The sequence below is a fragment of the Rhodnius prolixus genome, unplaced genomic scaffold (genome assembly GCF_049639745.1).
Source record: "Rhodnius prolixus isolate KJV_2025 unplaced genomic scaffold, Rpr scaffold_2, whole genome shotgun sequence".
Classification (NCBI taxonomy): domain Eukaryota; kingdom Metazoa; phylum Arthropoda; class Insecta; order Hemiptera; family Reduviidae; genus Rhodnius; species Rhodnius prolixus.
Genome location: NW_027411592.1, coordinates 26,264,681 through 26,282,701, shown reverse-complemented (window position 1 = coordinate 26,282,701; position 18,021 = coordinate 26,264,681). Strand labels below are relative to the sequence as shown.

Sequence of the window (18,021 nt, the reverse complement as noted above, 5' to 3'; positions counted from 1 at the left end):
AGGTAATTTAGTATTTCAAAATATAATGAGCTGCAACAGAAATAGTTTAATTGGAAGTTAATTAAAGAGTTAAATAATGTTTAAGAAATAAATTTATTTTAACATTTTTTACAATTTTTATTATTTTTTTTTTTAATGAAAAATATAGTTTTATTAGGGTTATAAGGAAGTTCTACAGTGTACTTTAAAAGAGCAATATTTATCTTTGTAAATATTTCTGCAGCCACTTTAAAGCATTTCTATAAACACTGGTTATGTACCACATTTGTATGCTTAGATAGTTTAGAATACTTTATTTATAACTATCCACAGCAACGAAGACTGTAAAAAATATAAAAAGAAATAGATAATCTATAAATAAATATAAGAGAAGAGTTCTCATTCTTAATTCAAACTGAAAAGACCAAGATATTAAAGCAAGCTGCTTTATACTCATGAACACCGATCGTTATCATGAGATATTTATTTAGTGTGAAAAAAATAGAATAAAAAATATAAACAACTGAAAATTGAAAATAATAATTTTGTACTTACTTTTATAATATACAAAGATATAATTAAAAACTAATGAAAAAAAGTACAAAAATAGTCTCTAAATAGTTAAAAATTATTCACTTGTTTACAGATAAATCCAATTTGGAATGGTAGTTATCATAATAACTGGTCATCAAAACATTCATGAATACCTAGCTCTGAACTTCTATACACATAAATAAAGGAACTTTTAATTACATATCACAAATAGAGTTACAAAAAATTTTTTAAATAAAACTACATCCTTAATTTTATGAGTCTAAACTTTTCATTTTTTTAGCAGACGGTTCATTTTCATTTGATTTTTTTTCTAAACTTCCTTTCTTCAACCAAGCTTTCATCAATAAACTGCTTTTGCTCTCTGTCCTAGAAAAAAAAAAGGGGGATAAAATAAAGCGACCACAACTTAAAAATTATTGTTTTTAATTAATGTTTATACCAAGTTGAACATTAATAATAATGGTAATCGCCTATTTTTGTCGAAAATCTTTTCTTTTTTTTCTGCAATATATAAATCAATTATTCCACTAGTCTTTTTTAAATTCCTTCAATTATGTCAATTAAATTCTTAATCACATTGTTTAAAGAATATTAGTAACGGATAATTTGGATTTGATCAATACTGCAGAAAGAATTACAGTCATTGTCATTTCCTGTGAAGTGTATAGTAGTATAGAAGTAAAGTTGTCGCATATTTTTTCAGATGGGACTTAACGTTCAACTCCGATTCGGGGTTACATAGAACTGAACCAATAAAAATTCTAAAAATGTTTATACAGAAATTAACACTTACTTCAAGCTGACTGGTTTATTGCAAGTTGAATCCTTGTTTTTTGAGTTATTAACAAGATTTGAAACTGGATGAGAAGAAAGATTCTTTACTGGAGTAAGATATTCCAACGCATCTCTGTATGGCACACCTTCATAATCCAGCCAACTCTATTTCGAAATAACACAAAAATAAAAATAAATAAATCTGGCAATACATTACAGGTTAACCGATTATGAAGACTGCTTCTGCCCTCAAATAAAGTAATTGGTTAATGAGCAAACAAGACCACAACAATAAATAAATAAATAAGACTGCTTCTTCATTATTCTATTCTTTATTCCTAAATGATCTAAAATCTATAGAATTGGGTTTTGCAGGATCTAACACCAGATACTTTCGCGGAAAATGCATTAAATTTAACTTATTATTTTATTTTATTGCACAATACGTATAAAGAACTATTGTCACCTCCATAGTTTAAAATTAGCAACATGGAAAATTACAGCATTCAGAGCACTGGAGGCAGGTCCGCGAGAGCTAAAAGATTTTTTTTGGGAGAAATCAATCGCACCAATTGAGGTAGTACTTCAGCCCCAGGAATAATTTGTTCGACTTCCACTGTTATAAAATGCGAACTGAACTATTTCATTTAGAAAATGTTTATCGACAAACTAATTCTCTTGTGATTAAAACTAATTATTTGATTGCTAGGAAAGATTATAAAAGTTTATGTGACTCGAAGAGAAAGGAATATACATTAAAGGTGGTGTCTGAGTTTAAAATTGTTAAAAACTCCAAGGACTTCTGGAAACTAGTGCGCAACTGTAGATTAAAAAATCTCTCTGTGGATAAAAGCTTACCGGTTAATGATGGGATAAATCATTTCAGTAGCTTGTTAAACCCTTCATTGAAAGCCAATAGAATATTACATGCTGAACCTTATGTCTCGGATCAGTTATTGGACTCGTAATTCATGATGGCGAATTGTTAACAGTTGTTCATAAGGCTAAATAGAATAATGCCGCAGGTCCTGACCGCATAACATACGAATTTTTTAAAAATGCCCCAGATACCTTACTCGATAGATTGCTACTTTGTATATATTTATGATTCTTGAAATTAACCAAGCAATTTTAAAGATGTGATAATATTTTCTATTCATATGAAAGGTGTAACTGATGACGTTAAAAATTACCGAGGCTTCCCATTCGGTAATACGGTGGGAAAACTATACACAGGCCTCCTCTTGGCTTGCTCACACTCTGGGCGGATGAACGAGACTTCCTAGGCGAGTTTTAGGGGGATTTAGAAAGCACTGTTCTACAATAGACAACATCACCAATCTAATGAGCCTTGTAAAAATTAAACTCAGTGCTAAAAGAAGAAAAGTGTTTGCATTTTTGTCGATTTAATTGCGGCATTTGACCGTACTGATGGGTATGCTTTATTTTATAAACTCAGCGAATTAGGGATATCTACTAAAATGATTAAGGTCTTAAGAAATCTGTATTCTGATACGTACAGTTCAATTTGGCGTTACAATGGACAGACTGAGTGCTTTAAAACGTAGACGGATGTCAAACAGGGCTGTCTATTGAGTCATCTGTTATTCTCGTTTTCTATAAATTTATTATTATTATTAATTTAGGTAAACGAGTACAAATTTCTCGGCATAAAATTATAATTTAATCTCATACTATGAAAAACAAATATGGCCAAGGAATTAACTCGGTGGTTAGCGTATTACTGGATCCCAACACGAAGATCCTAGGCCCTACGATTTTTCTCTTCCTAGGAGCTTCTTACAGCTCACTAGGTAAATAGTGTTGTCTGTAAGAGAGGAAACTGATCGGAAGGCGGCAGTGCACTGAAAAATGCTCCGGGCGCCAATGACCTCAGATGTAGTCAATTTTCAACCGCTCGAAGGACATGGCCAAACTTCATTAATATCACAAGTCTTAAATGAAAAAATAATGTTATGGTTCTGCAAATTGGATTCTTCGGCCTCCTAACATTCTCTCTAAAGGATTTTTATTAGTACGTGAAAAAATTATTGTTGATAAATTCGAATATTACATGCACGATCAATGGATACGAACAAATATCACTAATAAGTATTATCTATGTTAATAAAAAAAATCTATACCAATGAATACTTACAAATAAATAAATAAAATAGTAATAATAAAAATAAGATTGTATCAAAAATATTATGTTTGCTTACCCTAACTTGTTCATCAGAGTTTAATACAGCTGGCATTCGATGATGTAACCACGAGAAAACATCAGTAGCCTCCATAGTGATAACACTATAACTGTACTTGATATCATTCTAAACATGCACAACGTTAATTAATAACATGATAAGTCACTTAAATAATACTACATGTCACTTAATAAAATGTGAAATATACATCATTAATAATGTAATCGACTATTTTTTCAGAGGGGGCTTAACGTCGAATTAGGAATCGTGGACAGGGGCGGAAGCACACACTTTACTATAAACAATTTTTCTAATCAATAAAAAGTAAAATATACATTACGTAATTAAAATATTATTATTTAAATCAATATTTGTTATAATTCATTACTTTGTGGCCACGATAGGTTTTGGGTATTCTTTAGTTAAAATATATATATTATAGTTTTAGATTGGTTGCATTGTTATCACAGAAATTTTAACACCTGAAGTTATACATTCACCAGCAACTTAATTTACTTACTAGATTCTTATCTAGTTAAAAATCACGGAAATGGGGCTAAATTAATGAAAAATTATGGATACAATCTTACATGTTATGCAGTACTAAGAGTTTATGAATAGTTCAAGAATCTATAATCCTCAACTTCAGGGCATCTATTTAAAAAAAAATCAAGATTCTAATCAGAACTAACCTCTGGAGAATGCCATTCATTAAAAAGACCAGCCATAAGTAATGGTATTGGTCCCGACCAACCTTTAGAGTCAGACCAAGCTGCATCGTTCCAGTCTTCTAAAACCTCTGGTCGTAACTGTAAAAATATCATACTTTGTACTTTTTAGACATTAAAACAATAAATGAAATTTCTCTGTACATATCATTCTTTTCTTACTCTGAGGTGCGTAATTATACAACTTTTTTTCTTTGTAAATTTATAAAATCAAATTTTATACAAAAAATAAAAACTTGGCACTGATTCTGTTTTATTATATTCTTCATTTTACCAGACCACTAATAGCAGATAAATAATTAATCGTCAAAAAGAAAAATAGAATTGAATTGTACAAACATGTCTTTTCTTGTTAAAATAACTTTTTTTAAAGTGCGCAGCTACTGGGTTGCTGAGTACAGTATACCGTACACATCTGCCAGAACTCTACAACACACTTAAACTGACACAAGCACACCTACACACTCTAGGGCCACCTTCCCTAGAGCCCCGGAAGGTGCAGCAGGTCTAGAGGCTCTAAGAAAACTGCCTCTCCACTATACTCAGGTACTCCTTGAAAACCACTAGAAGCAAAGACGCCGGTGTGATTCAAAGAAATGACCGGACAGGAATGGCGGAAGAGCACTGAGGTGACCAAGGCTCATTAATGGGCTGAAGCGCCAGTAATGTCGATAACGGCCACTTAAACTAACCAAAAATTCTAAAAATATTTGCAAGCTTATTATGACAACAGATATTTCAACATATTTTTCAAATCAGCTTCTGCCAATTTCAAAGCCCATCAACTGTTCGGTTCCGAAAACATCTAAAAAAAAATGTTTAACAATAAAAATAAATCAAAGAAAAGCTTACTCCATTTTGTTGTGGGCTGTAGATGAAATAAGGTTGTTTATTCTTCCCTTTTGTGGTCTGCCATTCATAGAATCCATCACAAATGACTACACAGCGGTAACCTTTCTTTAGACTTCCAGAATACAATTTAGAATTTAATACATTTTCAATTCTGCAATTGTTCGTAGAGAGTCCATGTGATTTGTAATCACCCTGAAATCAATTTAACAAAAATAGTTTAAAGAAAATTTTCAACACAAATTATGTATAGATATAAATTGTGCAATATAGCATTCACATAAAATTCTTAAATGACCCATTTATTTATCAGACTTTCCGTCGAAATTTGTTCACGAAACTAATTAGACCTAAGGCATTATACCTTATGAAAAGTATAAGCATCGTTAGCTTGAGCCCGTACCGCTAACATACTCCTGACCTCCCGCAGGCAATTTTACACCTTCAAATTTTTTTTTGTAAAACAGCTAAAAGTGAATTTTACCTTCATACTGCAAATCTAAGGTTTGAATAAAATGAGCTGAAAAAAATATTTATTAATATTGGAAGGAACCTAATCACTTTGTCTGGTTCATCTTAACAGATAAACTAGTGTAAAAAAGGCTAAAGTGGAACTTTAAGGCTTTAAATTTTGAACATATTAATTTGTAGACCATTTAAAGTTAGGTAAATTAATATTTATAGTGTATTTATTACGCGTAGAATAAAATTTGCTGAAAGACATAAGCTTACAATCGAAGAAAGTGGATCATACAAACTATATCATTTGTTTGTGAACACCAGCCATTTTTGGGCCTATTGTACAAATAATAATTTGAAAAATGTACCTATTACACAAAAAAATAATGAAAATAAACATCACAAATGTTGTTTACAAACTACATTTAGGTAAATTTTAAAAATATATTTAACTCTACTTAAATTGCGTTCTGCGTTGTTGTATTTCTGAAAGTAAGAATTTTTTGTTAATTAAAAAAAAAGTTAACCTGGTGCCAAGGAGGAATCATGCCCCACATCATTGGTCTGATGATCCTGTTTGAAGTTTCTTCAGAGAGATGGTCACCTGAAAGAAGTACGGGACTAAACTGAGTTGGTGCAATATTTGTTGATGGATGAAACTCATGGCCAGAAGGTTGATCGTAGCTAGGACACACATAACGGCTCAAATTGTCATCGAAATAAGAGGCTGCTTTTTGATAGGTTGCCAGAGCACAGTGACTAAACACAACATGTTTCGAAACTTCAAGCATATTGTACAAATATTCTTAATCTTCTTAAAACTAGCAATTCTTTTTAGTTGGTACATGCGTATTTCTTTAATAGATTGTTTTAATACTCAAATTAATATATAGAATTAGATTTTACCATGAAGTTCTCCCACACATTGCTAGAATAATTTATAGAATACGATACAGGCTTTTCTTTCACAAACTAAAATACACTTGCTTAAGCTTATCAACCCCAGAAGGTTGCAGTTGTGTTATAATTGTGTTCTATGGGTTGAAACTCAAAAGAAATTCAAATAGGTCGCTTAGACCTGAATATAGAACACAAGAAAAAGTACTAATCAAGCTCTTTGTCAACTCTCTATTTTAAATTAAAATAAACATGATTTTAAGAAAGTTGGCTTTATTACATAGTCCAAATAAACATCACATTATCTATCTTAAATGCATTAGAGCATCTCCAAAATATATTTATAATTATTCTGAAATAAAATGTTTTCTTATGTTTATAATTTTTCTGTACCGCATTTATAATGCAGAAAATTAAGAATTACTGTAACAAAAAAAAAAGTCAAAGAACTAAGGTACTCATGTGATCTATCAGCAACACTCCTAACTAATACTTATGTAAACTATAGTTCATTCTAATTCTACAAGATAACGCTCACGGTATAATTTTGCTTTTTTACTTTCTCCTGCTACTACGAGAATGTCAAATTTTCTTTTCACACTATGTGACAGCACCCCACTAACCATGAAGTTAACCGCAAGAAAATTTTTAACTTGGAGTAAATGTACTAAGCAAACTCAGGAAAGAAAAGTAATGGGAATTCGTATCTAACTTAATTTAACGGATATTAAGTAAAGAAAAAACAAACTTTCTTTCAGTACAAGAATTTTGGGGAAGAGAAGAAAAGGCAGTACAATACTACATAGGAGCTAATAATCGGCATGCTGGCATATCATGGACGCTAGTTTCTAAATGCCTAAATTATATCCGTATATTATTCGAAAGGAAAACACCGAGAAGGCATAAATAGAATTCAAACAAAAAAAGACTGGAAGTCTTACAGAAAGACAAATATTCTTTAAATAAGTTCTTTATATTCAATAAACAGAACCTTAATTTCATTATGTTTCATGAAATTGTATGACTGAGTCATGTCATAAGAAGAGCAAAAAATAAAGATCAGCTTTATTCTGCATTCTGACTTATAGAAGAAGCAGTGGAATAACAAGCAAGCACTACAGCTAGACAGCAGCAAGACGAGGAGGATTTGAAAATAAGCAGCTTAGACCGGAATGGAGCTGCATGCACGAGGATCGAAAGGAAATCTGAGATCCATTATTGGCATTACGGCATTAGTACCTCGCAAGTAAATATTTGAAACTTGAGTAATATTTTACTGTCAATAAGTTTTAAAACAAAAAATAATTGTATTCCACTTCCATATTTATTAATTTACCGGAATAGATCGAACAAACGCAATAAATTTGCTTTCACAAAATCGCCTTTAAAGAAATACATTTGATAATAATTTAGAACAAGCCATTATACATTTCTTTCTTACAAATGCATACCTCACAAGGGTAAAATGTAAGCAGTAATAACATGTTTAGTAGCTGCTAATTTAAACCTCATTTAAAAAAAAAAATATTGGAAACACACAGATATGTTAGTGAATTTACAATAATGCATCGGACACATTGAAGAAGTGGGGACTCATTAGAGTACTACAGTACCTCCCACTTAATAGGCGTTATGTAACTGTAATATCTTCACAGAATTAGAATTTTGAATTGAAGGGTTCATTTCACGAGGTGAAGACTTGCGCTCCGGATGTAAGTATTTATATTTATTTTTCCTGCTTTTTTTTTTAAATTAAATATGTTCATAGGGAAAAAAGGAGAAGAAAAACAAAATCATAAATAACATTTTAAATTCAAAAAACAATTTTATAAAAACATTTAATCCTATCTGTGAAATATTTTTCAGTACATCAGGGGATCAAAAGGAAACAAAAAAATAAAGTAAAAACCTATATTCTAAAAATTAATTCCCTATATTCATAACAGTATTACAACCTTGTCCTATATTGTGCTTTGTTATTCTAATAAACAGTTATAGTTGAAACATTACCAGGTTCTGTGACAGGCCTGAGTATTCAGTAATATTTCTTTATTTATTCTGGAACAACCTGAGATGGCAATCAGAAAGAGTTGATCTGAACATAAATGTAAAATGATACTAATGAACAGTTATAGATGAAACATTACCTGGTTCTGTGACAGGCCTGAGTATATCAGTAATATTTCTTTATTTATTCTGGTACAACCTGAGATGGCAATCAGAAAGAGTTGATCTGAACATAAATGTAAAATAAAACAAAATGGAACATATAAACATGTAAAGTTACAAAGTCTTAGTTGCAATAGACTCCAAGGGAGAAAAAGACTTCTGGTCTCGAACTTGAACTTGCACGCGGGAATTTCTTCTGTAATAATTTGCTCCTTAAATTCAGGAAATTCTGAAAATGCAAAAGACTTTTTGTACACGGAAGACATTTGACACCGAGCAATGAGAAATTGTGATTTAAATATGACAAATCATATTAGGAGAACAATCATAATAGTATTTTTTTCATCAAGAACGTTTTTATTAATTATTGTAAGAAAAAAAACTTGTCACTAGTAATAGTTAAGCGCTTTTATCCCACCTTATGGGACCAATTAATGTTTTTTTTATAATATAGACAGCAACAAGTTAACTAGGATTCGGTTTGATTAAACACGCCAGACCCTTAACACCCTTACAGACTTACATACCCTTGTATGTAAAAGTATTTTCTAAAATTTATTAAATTTGCACAAATTGAAAGTCCCAGACACTACATCCCTAATGCAATTGAAAAATAATTACCAGATAATTGTTTTGTTTTCTTTAAAGTACGCACATTTTGCGATTGCCCAGAGGTCATTTTGTGAAAAAATAATACATTTTAGTAAGGATGTTAGTAGCTATCATTGGTGCTGGCCACGCAGGACTTGTAACTGCCCGACATCTTAAGGATTGCTCGATTGAGGTATGTACTAGGTACAAATAGGGTTGTAGGGTTTTCTCTAATTACTAGCTGTTGTAAGCTGTTTAAGAGAAAATCTCATAAAAATAACAACAATAAACCTTATTTATTTTGATAAAGTTTCTATTTGCATCGACAACGTTTTGCTTTTTCTAAGTTCTTCGTTATGTCTATAGTTGTTTAGAATCTCAAATTTAACTTAGACTAGAATAGAATAGTTTATTTACAAGGAAAAATAGACATTACATTGATACATCTAACCGTATTGCATAAACTACATACAGCTTTGGTTTTAACTTAGATAATGCAATTCTTTATTAAACGTCACTCACTATAAAGTTTTATGAAGCTGGGAATATTTTATGTTTAACTTTTGTACGTATTAGTTCGCTTATTTTCATAAATTGTGACCTTCTGTTTTGGATGTTCGTCATCAAGTTGGAGAAGAGAATATCGTCTCCACTTCACAGTTACATGGTACTCACGTTGAATTCATATGGCCGAAGCTTTGTACAAACATGTCGAATTCTTTTCAGCAATCTGTTACAAACTGTGCATTACCAGTCCGGCAATAATTAAACGATAATAGCGAATGCTTACTGTATTAGATAGAAAATCTTACAGCACCGAGGTCCATATTGTCAAGGGGCTTATAATGAAGGTGTATTTTACTGATTATATACAAATTCTTTAAATCATTTTCCCAGGCTGGGGCCTTGCATTCTTTTTTTCTGAAATATGATGGCTATGTTTTAAAATTCGTTTAAACAAAAATTCGTCTGAAGAGCTGAGTGCTGCATTCTGGTATGACGTGCTAGCTAAGTTTTAAGTACAACCAGATTTATCTAACCGGCTGTACTCCACTTTCTCAAGTCCTGGCAAATATTTAGAGAACGTCACTTTTGTTTTGCAGTCTCTGCCCATTCAGCTTCTCTCTTGAAAGCCTCTGGTCATAATCGCCTCCTAATCGACTTGTATCGTTCCTTCCTTGGTCGACCGCTCAATCTTCCTTCTTCCAGGACCAAGTTAAATAATCTCCTAGGCCATCTCCCTTCCTCTTGACTAGTTTAATATAATTAGTTGAATATACGCAACAGATTTATTATCTAACCAAGTTTTTTTCTCAGATTAGACAGATTATTGATTTACTCGTTCTTCACAAAATTATTTTAATTTTTTCAGTGTCCTTGGATCTCTTTAAACCACAAAATCGATGTTCCTGTAGTATGTTTTTGAGTCAGATGTTCTAGCGTTATTCAACCAGGCAATTAGTATTTAAACTCAGTGTTAGAAAATAAATTCCAGAAGTCTATTAATATATTTTCAATATGAAAATTAAAAGCAATTTACCGTTTTGCTACAGTTCCAAATCTCCACTTAGCATAATTCTCGAGAAACCTTTTTAGCGTTTAGACGACGCCTGGTTTATCAAAAGCACCTGTGACTAGGTTGTCCGCAAACTGGAGGCTTTATAGATAATCGTTTCTAATCTTGACGTCCATTACTGGCACAAGACGAATCTAACTAAATTCAGTAGAATGAAAGATAATCAACATCGCTATTTTGTTTCGAAACAGAATTATCTCTTTGATAAAAGAGTGACAAAAGTGGCAATTTTTAAATCAAAACTGCGATATAAGGAACTTGACTAAATTAACAGTTTCGGTTACGGTCACTTAAATGAATTTGTTTTGAAATACAACAAGATTTTCTCTCTGGTAAATAAACATAATTACTTCTCGATTTAATAGTTGAAAAATAAGAATTCTTTGTCGGTAGTTTGATCTCTATGAAAGAAGAAATTCCATCGGTGGAGTATGGAGAGACCGCGAGGAAAGTCTTCTGGATAAAGAAGAACTTTCTGAAGAAGAAATGATTGCTCTCTCGCCAATCTACGACAATCTAAGGTAAATCACATTTAATTCTATTACAAAAAAAAATGAAACTATGCATTTCTTAAATTTCAATGCGAATTTTTGTGTATTTATAGTAGTTTCCGAACTGAGAAGCTAGTTTTAGAGGCCAGAAGTGGAGAATAATTCATCCACCTAGATCCCAAGAAAACCTGTTTTTGGAATATGATTTTACTATATTAAAAGAATCTTTGATGAGCTAATCTCAGAGACCCTGCCACTTATAGTGAGCCCATAACTTTCAATTCTACAATTTTGTCACTTTAGCCCCGAAATCCTGGATTTTACCCAATCTTTCAGACCATGATTCTTCTCGGAATCGTAAACAAAATTTGATTGGAACCTAACTTCTGGAAATGTGAACTTCCATAGCGCTTTAGACTAGTTCAGCAGTTGAGCCTTCAATAATCAACCCTGAAAAACTCTGGGACGTTAGTTTACGATTTGGAAGCAACCTTGCTGCTCCTTCTGACTATGGTGAAAATGCCTTCCAGAAAGCTGGGTTTAAGTTTTTTAAGAGTCAGTGCCAGTAACCACACTAAAGCCACACTGTTTAACAGTGCTTCATTTCTGCTCTGGTCTTAATCCAAATGAAAGCTTAATCCATTATCTGCAGGTTGTAATTTAGTTATGTTACCGAACTCTCATTGAAGATCTGCTCCCTTGAATATCGCATATCTTCGGTATAACGGGTCATCCTCAGTTATTGAGAGAATTTTATACTCGCATTCACCATTGATGACAACAATTGCAGTATATTTCGTTGGATTGATAGCTGACCAGATTTTTATATACTTTTGATTCAGGACTAATACTCCCATGGATGCAATGCAGTTTGATGACCTGGAATACAACTGTGGAATGGATATTTTTGCCCCATGGACAGAAATAAGTAAATATCTGAAGACTTACTTTGCAAAATTCAGTCTACAGAAACATATTTTGGTAAGGCTTACTGTTTACATCTAATCGGATGGTAAGGCTGCATTAAGTTGCAGCAATACAAATATTATTCTTGTATTAATTCTTCTTCCGTTTCTAAGTTAATAATCTAGAAGAGTGGAGGGAGGTTCTCCTTCGATAAATCCTTCTTGATTGCTTTCTGCGATAAATAATAATGATTGTAATCCCTTTTATTAATATTTTAGAAAAACTTTTTGATGGGACCCCAAGAATTAAGTATCATTAAGGTTGTATCTTTCAATATTTAGTTTTGACTTATACGAGTATATCTCTGTTGGCCATTAGAGTCCACAGACTCCTTTTTTTAGGAATTGAGAATATACTCAAATTTTTCTAAAAGTGGGGTTTTTTTACCTACTAGATTGATAGAAACTTTTTATCCTTCTTCTCAATATTCTTTCTCTAAATAGCCATCTCCCTCCCAAGGCAGATCTCCACAACTTGTAGCTTCTATCGGAAACGTTCTTTGAAGATGTGGATAAATTATAAATAGTATAAGCTAAATGTTAATCGCAAAGCAACCGTTCATTTCCAAACCTCATTAAAAAAAAATGACATGAAAATTTAGTTTTTCTTTATTTTTCAGTTTCAGAGTGAAGTCATTAAGGTAAGTCGCAAAAACGGAATTTGGAAATTGTGCTCCCGTCATCTACCGACAGGCAAAGTTATAGAAAAAGATTACAATGCTCTTGTAATATGTACAGGGTAGGTAAATACGTATCTGTGTTTGGTAAGTTTCTGAACATACCTTTTCAATGTCTGTGAGTGCATTGAAAATATCTACTTACTTGGTTATGGCTTGCTCAAGCTTGCTGAAACTTTTGCAGCATCAGAAATTGTGCCCGTTAATTTGCACTTATTTTCCCTACTTGCGTTCTCGATGTCTTCATATATTCCGTTTTATTAACATTTACAATCAAGTCATTTTTTGCCACCACTGTTTCAAACTCTTTAAGGATAGGGTGGGCAAAGTTCGTGCTTTGTTCTGGGTCAGCGTATTGTAGATTGATCCACCCGTCTTGGTTCAGATTGCTCTTATTGCACTTTCAAAGGATAGGTTAAATAACTTGGATGTGTCTTCCTGTCTTAGACCACCAGTTACTGGAGATTTCTCCGATAGAATGTTACCATTCTTTTTCTGAATTAAGATTCATAAGATATAAGTATCGATTCATCTTATCTTTACGAGTCACAAATTATTAGACAGTCAGTTTTAATATGAAAAGCAATTGAATGGTATGACAAAATTTATTTTTAAAATCAGCCCTTGGTCCGTCTTGCTTTCTGCTAGCTTGGAATAAGTTTTCTCTGGTAAAGTATTTATTTTTTTTTATGTAAATCAAAAAAAGATTAAAGTAAGATGATTTTCGTAATTAGAGCTGCATTATTTGAATCAATCACATTGTCCGTCATAGAGGAGAAGATGAAAACTCTATTGATTAACAGTGCAACAAATGAATTGAGTTGCTCAGTACGCAGTTAGGTGATATGCAGAACGTGACAACAAAGTCAAAACCTATTAACAAAAGTGCATAACATAAAATTGTGGAGTAATATTTGCGATTACTTTATGGAAATTGGAATAAAAAAGTAATCTTAATACTTTACTCCACCTTAATTTAACACCACCAAGCTGTAGATGTCGTATGTAATTACTTCTAAGGTGACTGTAGGTTTGCCTCGTTTAAGATGGGCATATTCTTCGAGTCGATGTCTAATTGCAAAACATCGCTTATGAATTTCAGGGTTTTTCTTGGACTTATCTCAAAAACCTTGACCCTACACTCTTTTTCCCGGACAGCTTACTGAAAAGGATATACCAGTTAAGAGTTAAGAATAATTTGGTTCACCTCTGGCCGACTCCAATGTTGCCCAGATGACTCCCCTACATTAAAAGAATAGAGCTCTCCAGATAATTTCTAGAAAAAGAACAGAGCGGAACGGACCCTTCATAAGCATTTTTGCAATGCTTATATTTTGAAGTTGGCACTTGGGATGGATTTTAGGGAGGGTGTTCCCAAAGTGGTTATTTGCTCGGTAACTCATATTTATGGATTTGTAGCCACGAAGAAGTTCCGTTTATTCCACAACTTGAAGGCGCATCTTTATTTCAAGGACTACAAATTCACAGTAAAAGATACCGCCATCCCAGTCATTATCTCAATCAAAACGTGCTTATCATAGGTTTAGGACCCTCAGGAATCGATATTGCCTTGCAGATTTCGCCAACTGTTAAGACCGTAGGTACAGCTTATTTTATGGATGCGTTGAACAAAATTCCACAAATATAAATTGTAATCAAAAATTGTTTGATTAAAGGTTTATGTGAGCCATCGCAAAAAAGAAACGCTGAAAGCTACATTTCCAGAAAATTTTGTCGAAAAACCAGAAGTTAAAAAGTTTACCGATAATTCGGTTATTTTTGTAGACGAATCTTCGGCCAAAATTGATACTGTAATTTATTGTACAGGTTTGTATAATGGGAATTTCTATTCATTTTAAAATATTTTTCTATTAACTGAAAAATTATAATGTTAAATAAACATTTGATTCACGAGCCTCAAGCATTCATTCGAATTTTTCTTTCTATAATATTTCTAAATCCAACTTTCATATTTTCTTTTCTTTTTTTTTTAATTTTGTTTTCACTGAAAGTCACTATATTTTTATAAGTCGTACACACTTGGAGTTACTAAAAGCCTATACAAAAACAAGAAAAAGCCATTTTCAGAGAGCATAATACAAAGTTTTTTTCCCTATTATTAGATCTATTTTATAGTAGATGATTAATACAAAACAGATTAAACATGACTCAGATTAAAAACCAAACGATCGTTATTATTGAAACGAAACATCTATTTAATCTTTAAATTAATGCGTAGGTTACACATTCAAATGTGATTATCTGGATGAATCTTGTGGTGTAACCATTGGTGATCAATATGTAAGAAATCTCTACAAGGGAATGATATGTATAGAACATCCAACATTACTATTTTGTGGACTTTATAAATTGTTCTTCGGAATTGTTTTAAGGGAAATGCAGGTACATATTGGTGTTAAATATTAATTTATTAACTCTCATAGGATGTAATTAGGATGTACTGAATATTACTACAATTTATTTTCATGTCTCGGCTTGTCTAATCGATAAAAACGTCCCAAGGGAAATGCTGTCAAAAGATAAAATTTATATTAAAATCTGAAATGTTGCTAATTTATTCAAAAATGCCAAGTTAGTTCTTGCCTAAGCATTTGCTGCCCTTAAAATTGCTTGCGTAACATTGCTCGTCTAGACGTCTGCTACCTAGGCAACTAGTTAAGTAACAATGGCTTGACTAGAAATTTGCTTCCTAAAAAGTTATTAATTACAAGATCTGACCTTATTATAAATAATCAAATGAAGTAAAGTAACGTTTAACTTAAGCAGCACAGCAATAAAGGTGATTAAGTTAAAATTAAAACAAAGAAACATAATAAATAAGAATATTATACTAAATAATTAATGAGAATCTAATTTGGAAGTGGATATGTCTTCTTAATAGTGTATAAAGTTTTTGTTGGTTTGAACTTTAGATTGGACAAATCGCACCAGAATTCAATGAGAATTAATTGTCTTTACAATGCATTAGAATTAAATTGCTATTTGTGGTACTTAATTGCAGAACTATCTATGTTTATAAATAGTGATATTATATATCACATAAAGTTATCTTAGGCCGAATGGAAATACACTCTGTTCAATAATTTGTAATTTGAATTATATACTTTTTGAAATTCTTGTGACAATTGACGGCTTCATGTTTCATTCTCTCAACATATTCGTTCACCTATACATTATTTTTTGCTTTTTAATTTTATGCATTTTATAGGCAAAGTTTGCCGCAAAACTTCTTACAGGAAAAGTTTCACTTCCTTCAAAAGAAAAAATGTACAAATACACCCAATCTTGGGAGGAAAAACATAGGTACTTTAAATTTGTTATTAATGCATCCTGTTTAACGTATTAATTATTTTATTTTATTTTTCTGTTGTAATAAATTATTTTCTTTAACAGTGTGATGATAATTCCATTAAAATTGTATATCAAGCATACATTTTTCTTCTTTAGTTGGAAGAAACCAGAATTATTCTTGCTTTTCGGTTGGATAGACCGAAATCATTCTTAAATGGGATGAAGTAGTTCTTAAAACGTACGAAACATAGTGGAAGCTGTAATAAAAACATGGAGTCTTAGTAAGATGCTAACAATTTCAGACTCTACTCTTTAAACGTTGTGTAGACGGAAGAATTGATCTCTTCACAGCTAGACGAGTACACTGATAATAGAATCTAATCGCTTACAATGAGTCCAAATCGACTGTACAAATCCGCATCCCGATCGCTAGAGCTGGTGAAGAATAAAAAAAGAAAAAATATTATGGCGTCTACCTTAGAAGTTACTTATGCTGAATTAGAATGAGAACAAGTCAAAGTCGCTGACTATCGATGAAAGAAACCATTGGTTGATTTCTTTACGAATGACACTCTACGAAGATTTTTTTAAATACAATTTTCTGTATTTCAATACAAAAAAATCAAGGCTACGAACCTTTGTCTGCGGCAAATGGTGTAGAGTTTACTGGAATTTGACATATAAAAATATCTTTCTGTTTATTGCTCGAAATAAAGAAGAGCATTTGATATTTCAAAAATGTACTTTGAATACAAATTTCTGATTCGCTGTATCATCGGAAAATGGTGGATCTAAGAGAAGGAGAACAAATAGTGTATCATTAAGAACAAAAGAATAGCTGCAACCTCACTGGGTTGCCCTCGTTTCAGCCTAGTTAGCGAGAAATTAAGACCAGGAGGGATCTAATTGGGATTAGATCGTATTAAAAAAAACACAAATCAATGTAAAAAGTTGTGGAAAGATATCTTAAACCAAGTGAATCAATTGAAGTTTACTTGGACTCATATTAAACACAGTTTGGTGCTCACAAAATAAGACCAAAATGAAGATGCTACATGAACGAAAATACTATGGAAATAAATGAAAATAAAATGGGTTCCACTTCTTCTCTACATACCAATTTTTATTTTAATTATCTTTCTTAAGAAATTCTTTTAGAGGACATCGAGGAGTAAATTTACAAGTTCCTGTAAGTGAGAACCTCATGAACCTAGTAAGAGAAAGTGGAGGGGTCTTCGCGACAAATTTCCTTTAAGCAATAGTTTTAGGTGAGAAGGGCCTAATTGTTTCCTTTATTTTCTGCGCCCAAGGCCTCAACCAGCCTAAATCCGCTTCTGACTACTTAGATTTTCTGAAATAAATTTCTTTTTTCGTTTTTACTACAATAAATTAGATATATATATATATTTTTTTTATTTCTCAGACAAGAAGGCAGAGAAGAGCGCCAGTTTTTTGACCTTGAATCAAGAGGCCGTGAGTACATGCTGGATTTGGCTCGTATGGGTTCTCTACCAGACCCTCCAGCAGCCTTATTTGAAATGTTCGAAACGTTTTACGAAAAATTTAAAACGGAACCTGCATTTTTCAGAAATTACTATTATAAAATTATCAATGGTACTTTTGTATTCAGGCAAAATGAAGATGTTTAACGAGATTTAAGGAAATAAGAAATAAAGCGGAAAAAAATATATTGAGAATTATTACTTTTTATATTAACTCCTTTAGATTTAGGTGAGCGTTATTGACTACAAAAACCAATTCCTCTGCAACAATTAGTTGCTCTTTTTGAAACTCT

At 32.0% G+C, this 18,021-nt stretch overlaps 2 protein-coding genes across 3 annotated transcripts; one reads left to right on the top strand and one right to left on the bottom strand.

Moving 5' to 3' along the window:
* Positions 1–74: 74 nt before the first annotated feature.
* Positions 75–6,640, bottom strand: LOC141449337 (abasic site processing protein HMCES). Of its 2 annotated transcripts, none has more exons than XM_074118647.1 (7): positions 6,455–6,640; positions 6,076–6,307; positions 5,093–5,284; positions 4,205–4,321; positions 3,531–3,638; positions 1,328–1,473; positions 75–900 (listed from the first exon to the last, which is right to left on the bottom strand). In XM_074118647.1, the coding sequence occupies exons 1-7, from the start codon at positions 6,472–6,474 to the stop codon at positions 786–788; spliced, it is 930 nt and encodes a 309-aa protein (XP_073974748.1). In that variant the 5' UTR covers positions 6,475–6,640; the 3' UTR covers positions 75–785. The 2 variants fall into 2 exon arrangements, with proteins under 2 accessions (XP_073974748.1, XP_073974749.1); XM_074118648.1 differs by having other exon boundaries at positions 6,076–6,152; positions 6,455–6,637.
* A 1,435-nt stretch (positions 6,641–8,075) lies between these two features.
* LOC141449334 (senecionine N-oxygenase-like) lies at positions 8,076–17,917 on the top strand. The gene is made up of 10 exons (XM_074118641.1): positions 8,076–8,157; positions 9,263–9,398; positions 11,175–11,302; positions 12,115–12,253; positions 12,858–12,976; positions 14,334–14,511; positions 14,591–14,741; positions 15,154–15,317; positions 16,144–16,238; positions 17,650–17,917. The coding sequence occupies exons 2-10, from the start codon at positions 9,324–9,326 to the stop codon at positions 17,873–17,875; spliced, it is 1,275 nt and encodes a 424-aa protein (XP_073974742.1). The 5' UTR covers positions 8,076–8,157; positions 9,263–9,323; the 3' UTR covers positions 17,876–17,917.
* The last annotated feature ends 104 nt before the right edge of the window (positions 17,918–18,021 follow it).